Source organism: Cystoisospora suis (genome assembly GCF_002600585.1).
Source record: "Cystoisospora suis strain Wien I chromosome Unknown contig_4396, whole genome shotgun sequence".
NCBI classification, from domain to species: domain Eukaryota; phylum Apicomplexa; class Conoidasida; order Eucoccidiorida; family Sarcocystidae; genus Cystoisospora; species Cystoisospora suis.
The window spans coordinates 257-10,655 of NW_027157188.1; the positions used below are offsets into that span (position 1 = coordinate 257).

The 10,399-nt window shown below is 42.5% G+C and overlaps 3 protein-coding genes across 3 annotated transcripts in view; 2 read left to right on the forward strand and 1 right to left on the reverse strand.

The window, feature by feature from the left end:
• Positions 1-645: 645 nt before the first annotated feature.
• On the forward strand, positions 646-7,859 carry CSUI_008046 (uncharacterized protein; the record flags this gene model as incomplete). Its single annotated transcript, XM_068068185.1, has 5 exons — positions 646-735; positions 1,404-1,496; positions 2,067-2,235; positions 3,201-3,957; positions 4,554-7,859. Coding segments are annotated over 5 exons (2,244 nt in total), but the record flags the coding sequence as incomplete, so codon positions are not given.
• Positions 1,719-1,958, forward strand: CSUI_008047 (uncharacterized protein; the record flags this gene model as incomplete). Its single annotated transcript, XM_068068186.1, has 1 exon — positions 1,719-1,958. A coding segment is annotated over exon 1 (201 nt), but the record flags the coding sequence as incomplete, so codon positions are not given.
• Positions 7,860-9,451: 1,592 nt separating the features above from the next.
• CSUI_008048 (sec34-like family protein) overlaps positions 9,452-10,399 on the reverse strand; it is a 5,057-nt gene continuing 4,109 nt past the window's right edge. Inside the window, exon 4 of the mRNA XM_068068187.1 lies at positions 9,452-10,332. Coding sequence (XP_067919839.1) covers positions 10,137-10,332 — 196 coding nt within the window. The 3' untranslated portion in view covers positions 9,452-10,136. The remainder of the gene's footprint in view (positions 10,333-10,399) is intronic.

Here is a 10,399-nt window from a genome sequence, read left to right on the forward strand (position 1 = left end):
CTATGTGTTTCTTATATGTGTATATGTATAAGTGTATGTGCAGCTATGATTGCAGGTAGATTAAAGATAGATAGACAGATTAAAGATAGATAGATCAAAGATAGATGAAAGATAGATATAGATGGATAGATGTAGATGAGAAGAAGCCGAGGAGGAGGGAGAGAGGTCGGTCGTGTGGCTCTTCAGGATGATGAGAGAGAGAGAATGTATGAACGCCAAGGTGTATGAAGATGTACACACGTGTGTGGGGATGTCTGTTTTTTTATCATCATTTTATTTGTTCAGAAGAAATAGGAAAAGAGAAGAGATTGTCTGTCTATGTGATCCAAGTGTCTATCGATGATGGTATGTGTATGCACATATACATTTATACATAGGTCTGTACATATTGTATGATGCATGCAGCAATAAGCAAACTGACTCCAACAGCTATATACGTCTCTCCCTATGTATGTATAGATAAGGAAGTATGTTCTCCCTATGACATACAGGTGCATGTATATATTTAGATCGATAGATAGATAGATACGTATAAGTATGTCTCGTAGAGGGAAGGTGGATGACGTGTGTGAGTGAGTGAGAAGTTTAATCTTTTTCTTCTTCTCCCTTTCCGTCTTCTTCCTTTTCTTTCTCTTTGGTGTCTAGACATCTTTGCAAGCAACGCTCCAACAGCAGAAAGCGCGTGAGACACGCCTAGAGGAAGAGCTTAACACCGCTATACAAGAAATCCATAAGGTAAGAAGAAGAAGGAGAGTCGACTCAAGAGGGAGCTGAAGTGAACGGAAGAAAAGAAGAAGAAAGAAGCAAAGGAATGAAGAAAACGAACGAGGTGAAGAGATAGGAGAAAGAGGATGAAAAGAGAAAAAGAAGAAATGTTGATACATAGTTAGATATGAGACTAAGACATGTGCATCACTGACTGACTCTTGTGTCGCCTTTCCTGGAATAGTATGGAGCTGAAAGTGCGTTTCCCTTGAGTTCTTTTCCTAATTCTATCTTCAGTCTTTTCTTCTTCTTTTCCTTTGTCTTCTCTTGAAAGAAAAGGGGAACGGAGCAGAAGTTCAAGTATATGCTTGACGCCGCCTGTTTGCGCGGAGTATAGAACCGAAAAGACTTCTCTTGTTTCAAGCTCCTGAGATAGATAAACTGCATATAGATATATAGGTAGATACATAGACAGGTAGGTCAAAGGCAGATGAATCTTTCTCTCCTCTTTTCCTCTTCTTATACAACTTGCGATTCTTTCGTTAGCGGTGTATAGACGCACGAAGGAATACATATACATATGTATGTGTACATCTGTATCATAGGTGTATATCTGTATGGCTCTGGCTTCATGCGTGTGTGTATGAATATGCCTATATCTTTATATGTATTTTATCTACGTGTGCATGTATGTATAGGGGAATGATATAATAGCAAAGCTTCAGCAACAGATCCGGACGTTTAAAGCTCGACATAAGGCTAAGAGTGCCGATTGCCAGGCTCTTGAAAAAGTAAGAATCTTTCTCTTCTCTTCCTCTTGTTCTCTCCACTTTCTCTCTTCACCGTCCCCCTGTATCTGTCTATCTATCTATCGATCGATCTCTCTACCTTTCGTCTATATCTCTATCTTGAATCGATCTGTCTACACATCTTCTTTCAAGGTTTAGGGCTCATTTCTTCTGACGTCAGCAGTAGCTTCTTGAGACACTTTTGGTTTCTTTTCTTTCTCTTCTTCTCCCCACTCTTCCGCGAAGCTGTAGAGAGATGGAGAGATGAATCCTTCATCCTTTCTCACTTACCCTATCCATCTATCAATCTCCCCCTTTAGTTTCTTTTCATTCCTACCTATACCTCATACACATCACGTATCTATCTGCTTTTTCTCTCTCATGCTGTCCCTCTCGATAGCCACTCCCCGTCTCGTCCATTTTTCTTCATCTTATTCTTGTTTCATTCCTTCGCATCTCCTTCACTCTCATGTCTTTCTTTCTTATCTCTTTCTCTCTCTCTGTCTATCTATCTATCGTGTGATGTCTGCGTCTATATGTGTATGGATGAAATACGTCTGTTCTACTTCCTAGGACGTCGCGGCTCTAACACTGAAGACCGCGTCTCTTCAACAAGAGGTGGACCAGCAGAGAGCTCAGAGTCAGCAAGGAGCGGAGAAAGCAGCAGGTCTAACCCAGCAGTGCCAATCTCTTACTGACGAAATCCATCAGTTACACCAGGAACTCGCTGCTGCTAAAGATGGTAAAGAGAAAAATAAGAAAGAAACAAGAGCAACTAGACAAAAGAAGAAGAGATTTTGAAACAAAGGCGATCGAGTCTCTTGACTTAGGTTTTCTTTTTACTTACTTTATATGCTTCGTCAGCATACAGCTATGTGTGTATGTGTGTAGATATACACATAGACATTCATAGAGTGGAAGTGGATACGTGTATACAGAATGGAGGCGGAGTGTCTTGGGTGGACTATAGCGTGAAGAGATATGTATATATAGGGATAGAGGGTCGTTCACGTCAGAAGACGGGGGAGTGAATGAGTGCATGCATGCATGTAGGGGTGATGACTTAGTGTAGAGTCACTTGGAGATCAAGTAGATAGATGTATATACGTAAATATGTATACCTACAACATATGGATGTATGACTATGGATGTATATAAGTATGTAACGGGGTACGTAGCGGGAATTATGATCTCTAGTGCATACAAGGAGTAGATAGATACTAGAGGATAGATAGATCGATCGATAGATAGATAGTAGGCGGAGGAGAGATAGATAGATGGATAGACAGAGCTAGTCAGAATAGATGGGACGTATAGATGTAATTCATCTTTCCTTTACTCAGTGGCTGAAGATGTTTAAGAGAAACAGAGAATTCAGATTTTCTGTACGTCTCTCCCCTAAGGATAGCGACGTCAAGGAAGAACGCTCTCTCTCTGTATCTCTATACGATATACGAATTGTGGTGTAGAAGCTTTAGTTGAACTAAGCGAAAGGTGAGGTGAAGAAGAAGAAGATCGACTAGTTGATGGATATTCGGCTCTTGATTCATCGAAGATAAATGAGGTCGTTACGTGTCTTCTTGTATGTATCATGTACCTACGTCTACCACCTGCTGCTTCAGGTGTACCTACACCGTGGACCACCTTCTTGGTACTATGTTGACATGTTGCATTTCTTGTTTTTCTCCTCTCTCTTTTTCTCTTCAGTGAATTTGCGTCTGAATAAAGAACTTACAACTCGACAATTAGAGATGTATATGTCACGATATAGTCACACAGGCCCCCCTTCTTCTTCTTCTATCAGTCAGCCTTCTTTCTCTCTTCATTCACCACCCCCCTCTGGTCAGAACACGAGCTCACATGCAAATCTTTTATCTCTTCCTCTTCACCACCGGCATGAACTTTATCATACTTCTTCTTTCTCAACCAATCCATCTACTCCTCCAGGTCATTCTTCTTCCTCCTCCTCCTCTTCTTTTCTCTCTAGAGGAGCAGGAGGAGGAGGAGGGGCTCTCCATTCAGAAGGAAGAGCTAGTCTGACGGGGATTTCTTGTCAGAATCTTTCTCTCAGTGATAAGAATAGGCATTTCTCAACTCATGAGATTCCCGCTGGATTGCAGAGAAGTCCTTCTCCTCATGATGGTCGTCACTCTATGCCTAATGATGAAGAGAGAAAAAGAGAAGAAAAAGAAAGAGAGGAAGAAGAACAAGAAAGAAAAAGCATGAGACTACAGAATCACAAGGCTTTTCATACAATTCCACCGACGTCTACCCCCTTAGCGACCATGGCTGATAATAGTAGGGGTGGGGGTGGGAGGCCTTATCAACCTTCGCAGGCTCTTGTCTCTGCGGCGGCACAGTCAACAGCTTCGATGCTCGCAGGCATCAATCGAAGTGCAGGTCCAGAGGGAGGAACACCATCGATGGCGATAAGCTCCAGGGGGACAAACTCTTCGTCTTCTTTGTAAGTCAAAGAGAGCCCAAGGTCGATAAAGGAAGAGGAAAAAGAGAAGGAGAGGGGATTGTGTTCCTCTATCTATTGATTGAAAAAGAAAAAGAGTAGGTGTTGCACGTATGTCTATATGTGTCGGTATATAGGTATGATGGTTCTATTCTGTTGCCTTGTATGCTTTCGAGTGTGGATGGGAGAGAGACCTTGTAGAAGACTTCAGTTGTTCTCTCTTTCTCTCTTGTTTGCCTAGTCTATTATGGATGTCTTTCTCATCCTCTTGTCTTTCTCCTTCTTTCGTGCTTTAGATAGTGCACTCCTTCTCACTTGATGCGATCCTGAGCTTTCCTTTTCTTCTTCTGTCTTCTTCTTCTTGTTCTATCCTTCTATCTCGCCATCTCTCAATCCTCATGTCCCTTTCTTCCCTCTGTGAATATGTATCGATGAAGATGTATGACTATGTACGACTATGTAAATCTGTATGTATCAATACGTATGTATGACTATGTACGTATGAATATCTCCGTATGAGTAGATGTGTACGCGTATGTATGTATGTATATGTTTGGTGAATATGAATGTATGACTATGTATGTCTTGGATCTTCTCAGTCCTGGTCATACAACCTCCGTCTCTCCTGCGCCGTCTTCTTCTTCTTCATCTCTAAGGGGCACAACAGCATCTGGGAGTAGTTCAACTACCCCTACTGCTGCCCTTCCTTCAAGCTCTTCTTCTGCTTCTCTTCCTGGTCCTTCTCGTCCAACGTCGCCATGGACTCTGATGTCTACTGCAGCTCCGTCTCCTGTTAATTCTTCATCTGTCTCTTCTTCTTCTTTTCTTAGAGAGAAAGGCGTAGGAGTAGGGGGAACAGCTTACTTTTCTTCTTCTTCCTCCTCTTCACAAGATCTGAAGAGCATGCATCCATCGGCTGTTCATCCAGGAGCGAATCAACCTTCCCTATCTCACGAACGAGACAAGAGATCTACTACTGTCAAACCCACCACCCCGTCAACTCAACCTTCTTCTGCTCCTCTTCCTTATGAAAAGATTTTTTCTTCCTTCTCTGCAGAGAACATGCAGCACTACCCAGGAAGTTCATCGTCTTCTTCAAGAGGGATGGCGCCTCACTCACACGAAGGAATGTTTCTCTCTTCAAGACAACCGAACCAAGAAACATTCTTCACATTCTCATCTAATTACGATAACCTACTACCCCCTTCTTCTTCTTCTTCTCTTCCCTCTATAAGACCGACTCATCCTCAAGGTAGTAAAAGAGAAGGGGGAGAAAGAGAAAGATACGTCTCCTTTGGCAAGGATGACTATCATGAAGACTATGATAATGATGGAAGACGACAACCGGGAGGGCAAGGTGGTCTCTCTTCTTCTCCTTCTCAGAAGAAGAAAGATCGCTCCATTGCCTCTTCCTCCTCATCTACTGCTGCTCCTAGTTCATCTACCTCCTCCTCCTCGTCGTCGTCCTCCTTTTCTTCTTCATCTCTCTATCAGCAGCAATCGCAGGCGCCCCCCCCGCAGCAGCAGCAGCTGCAGCAGCCCCAAGGAGGTAGCATGCCTTCTGCTAAGGGGGGGGGTGTCTCTCGCTTTCATGCCTACAGCTCAAGAGGAGGAGAAGGAGAAAGCGAAAGAACCTCTTCGATTCCTCAGGGTGAAACCTTCGCAGATCGACTGAGAGCCGTCACTCAAGCAGCTGCTGCTGCTGCTAATCAACAGTCAGGACAGACGCAATAGGAAGAAGAAGAAGGGATTCAAGACAGTCAAAAGTCTCTCTAAGTATCTATCCCTACTCTATTTGTATACATGTACATATATCAGTGTAGCAGGTTGTATGAGTAAATGCACGTGTCTCTTTCTTGCACCAAGATGCTCTATGTAGGGGAACATATCTGTCTACGCATGTCTTCCATATCAGATGATGTCGTCAGCAGAAAGAAAGAAGAAAGAACAGCAGCTTGATTCTCCTTAAGATCAATCAAACGTAATACATGATGATGATGTATCTGTGGTGTACATACATACACCCAAAACTCAGATTCTTCTTCACATGTGTTTTCTCTCTTTCCTTCTCTTCTTCTCGTTTCTCTCTAGTCTCTCTCTAGTGTCTTCTCTTCCCCCCCTTTTTTTCTCCGTCTTATATTCGGAAAAGCGAAAAAGAATGATGATAACGAGAGCGTATGGAGAAGAAGAAATGTGTCTGTCTGTTTGTCTGTACTGACGTGGCACTCGTCTATATGCCAAGGTAGAGCATTTCTCAAGATCTACACAAATACTCTTAGATATACATGCATGTACAAGCATATGAATGTATAGTCTTCATATGTATGTATACGCTCTTCTTCTCTGGAAGTCTATATAGATAGACAGATAGTTACGGCTATATGTGATGGTTGAGGGTGAGTGAGAATTTTGGCTACTAGCAGTATGGCGATGTCTTCTGTGTCAACCTCTTAGGGGACGCCTCTATCTTTCTCTGTCTCCTCTTTCTCTCAACTTGTCAAGGAAGGTGTTGACTTGAATCCGTCAACTCCAAGTTCTCTCTCTATCTCTTTTTCCCTTGTTCCTTTCTTGTCATCTTCTCTTTTCTACACAAGTTTCTCTACGTCAAGGAAAGGAGAAGTTTCTCTATCTATCTTTACTCTGTGTCTGTCCATCTCTCTCATTCTCGAAAGGATAGTTCTATCTCTCTCTTCTTCTTCATTTCCGTCGTCTAGGTCATCTTATCCTTCTCTTTCTTAGTAGCTAAACAGCCTCTCGTGTCTTCTGAATAGCCACGCATGTATTTTTCGTTTCGATTGGCATGCATAGGAGTGGTTCAGATTGCTTTGGCCCAAGAGAAAGAAGACGCCCATGAGGAACAAAAGAAGAAAGGGTGAATTCTGATCTATAGCATGGATACCATGAAATGTGTTCTTCTTCGTCGTATCTCAATTCTTCCTCCACTTCACTCAGGAAAACCAAATGCATGCGGTTTGCTTCTTGACTGCTGGGTGTATGTACACTCGAGGATCCCATGCGATCTACCACCTATGTGGCACTATTTGAAGTTCTTCGACGTGTCTTTGTTCTTGTCTTTGGCCTTCTGTCTTCTTCACATCCTTCTTACTTTATCATATGACCTGTTTTGGGATCCGCCTTCAGTGAAGAGCTAGCTAGCTAGCTGCTTGTCTAGCTAGGTCATTGTCATGTCTAACAATTCTTTGGCACTTTTGAGTCATTTGATGCGTCTTTTTGTATCTAGGTGAGTTGTCTCTTGCTAGTGATAAAAATATCCGAGGATTGAGAAAGAAAGAGAGAGATAGAGAGGCAGTGATGTGACGTCTGTGTCACTCTCTCTTCCTTCTCTTTGACTTGTCAAGAAGAAACTCATCACCGCCCAGTTCCCGAGATGTTGTCAGGTGTATGTACACCTGGTTGTTTTTTCTTTTTCAATGTGGAGTCAGAACTAATTAAAAAAACAGAAGAGAGAAAGTTCAGGAGAGAAAGAAATGTGAATACAAGCAGAAATGCATGTCCCCTTCCTTCCTTCTTTAAGATTGCTTATATCCCTCCCTCTCTTGTCACTTTTTCTCTTTCTTTGTTTCGAGTACTTTTCTCTTGTTCTTCTTTCTTCTTTTCTTTCCTTTCTTGTGAATGCTGGGAGAGGTCGATCGATCTTTCACCTTGGACTTTCTTCTCTCTTTGAAGAGTTGTTTATTCAGATGTTCTTCATTCCTTTCTTCTCTATGACAGTTTAGAAGAAACACAGGGAAGAAGGAGAAAGTTGAAGAAGAAAAGAGTCTTCTTTATTTTCTTGAAAGGGAGAAGCTGCTTCTTCTCTACAGAAAGAAAGTGATCTTCTGAGTAGACACATGAACGCTATGAAGGAAAGTACGATAAGGATGGCTGGATATGTCGTTAGGATGATTAGGTTTCTTCGTTGTCTTTTCTTTCTTTCTTTCTTTATCTTTACATTCTCTCAGTGTCATTTGACTGATCTTTTGAATGAATCTTTCTCTACTCTTGTTACGTCGATGAGCTCCTCTCTCTCCCCGAATCTCCCGCTGCGCCCTCATTCTCTTTCTCTTCCTCTCTCTCTCTTTCCATACATAGATATATAGATAGAAGATAGATGACGGGCAGTGTCCCCCTACATAGTAAGAAGTCCACCTGAGAGAAGACAGTGCCGTAGTCGTAACGAAGATACAGAAGATTATGAAGACTAAGAATCGACTTCTCTCTCTTTCTCTCTTCTTCCTCTCGATCCTTCACCGTGGTGCTCTGCCTCTATTTACTTTATAAAGAGATGCTTGACGCAGGTCCTACGTGATCACTGAATCCCCTCCATTGTCAACTGATCGAGAAAAAGAGCAGAGAGACAGACGCCTAGTTATTCGTCTATTTCTGTATGTATTCTCCTCTCAAGATAGGACCGAAAAGAAAAGGATTTCTGCGAAAGACGGATCATAATTGTAGCAGGTGTAAAAGCATTTCTTGAAACCTCCATCACAGCCTTCAAATGGTGATCTATCGCTCTCTCTCCCTGTCTCTCTATCGCTCTCTCTCCCTGTCTCTCTATCGCTCTCTCTCCCTGTCTCTCGCTCTCTCTCTATATACGTGTACGCAGACATCAGTAGTAGTTAGCTGGGATCTGGGTCGTCTTTCATACTCTCCACTCGTTCTCTTTCGAAACACACGTCGAGAGAGAAACAAAGAGACCGAGAGACAGAAACTATTGACCAGGCAAAGAACATACCTGTCTGCATAAAACACATACAGCCAGACTATGAGAAAGATATATAGACAACAGTAGCCGCTTCAACACCTCCTTGACCTCCCCCCCTTGTAACGTGTGCCATGGGGGGTGTCTCTCTGTCCTCACCCCAGTGTGGCTGTATTACGTGCCACATAGATAGGGATGCAATGCGGGGTTTGAATGGCGAATAGTTGTTTCCGAACCAACTCCAGTCAGATGATGATTTAACAAGATAAAGGTGCTACAGAAAAGAACGAACTCACTATAGGCAAAAGAGAAAGAAAGAAAGAAAGAAGACTTCCCCCGTGGTATGTGTGGAGATGGGCCAATAGCTAGATATAAAGAGCGCACGGTTGACTGTCAGTATCACAAGTCTACGAGTTCTAGGCAGTGTCTTGAGGCGGGCCGATCATCTTAGATTTTCTTCATAGACCCAAGTAGCTCTCCTTACACGAAGGAACAGAGGGAGCAGCCGCTAGAATTTCTGAGAAGCTTATCATTGTAATCGTCATTCTCTTTATGCCTGGCGCGTCTATACCTTCCTTCCCTCAAGCCTTAGTCCTGGCCTTACCACGTCTCTGTCTCTCTCTATACGTGCAGAGTAGGTCTCTCTCCCTCTCTGTGTATCTATGAACGTCTATGCATGCATCGCTCTCTCTCTGTCCATACAAGGTTGATGCTTTTGAAAAGGGTAGATCAGTAGATCAATCGAATCTATACAGACGAGTGAGTGAGGAGAAACGTATACCAAAGAAGAAGAAGAACGGTTTATGAAGATCTACTTGTTAAAGTAAATCTTGAAAAGAAAAACTGAAAGCGCTCTGTCTACGTACACCTCCTTCAGCAAGTAGGCGTTTGGAGGAGAGACTTCACAGACTTATAAGAGGAGAGAAACCGAAAGAGAAACATCCCCAGGAAAGCTCTTCTTATCTCCTCACATGACCTTGTAAGATAGAGATCTACGTGACGAATCGTATACACCGATATAGACGCTTCTATATGTAGATACAGACATCTATATATATCTATATATATACATTTATAGGCGTTTTTGAACGTGCACTCTAGAGACATAGGCATCACATACACAAGGCAGATCACGTGTAGTCAAGAAAGAGAAGAGAAAGAAAAGAAGGGGATCTGAAAGAAGAGAAGAGAAACGAAGAATGTCGAAATACATAAAACCGATAGAAGAACGCCATGAGAATAGAGCCAATCAAAAGAACGAAAAAGACACCCTTCAACTGTAAAAGATAGAACCAGAGTGTCAGGTGAAATTCGAGATCTTTCTCTTCCTCGAATTCTCTTTCTTTCTCTGTCCTAAAATTCGTTTCTCCTCGTCCTCTTCTTTCTCTTTCTATCTCTGTCGATGAGTTAAATCCGTCTCCTCTCGATACCATATCGGTTTATGTGGATGAAGAAAAAGAAGAGCTCTCTTGAGGGTTTCTTATGTGGTCGACAACGACAAATCCTCTCCCACCTCCGTCTGCTGTCTATACACCCGGAGTGCTACGGGGGCGACTTTATATACAGCCATATAGACAATGGCTAGTCGGAGTTCTTCTTCACTTATCCATCGGAGAGAATGTCGAGCTTCATCTTCAGAGAAATCAAGATAGGAAAATAAAACAGCAGACATCTGCCTAGACACACGCACAGATGAAACAGGAGATAGATTAAAGATAGATGGATAGATAGACTAAAGATAGA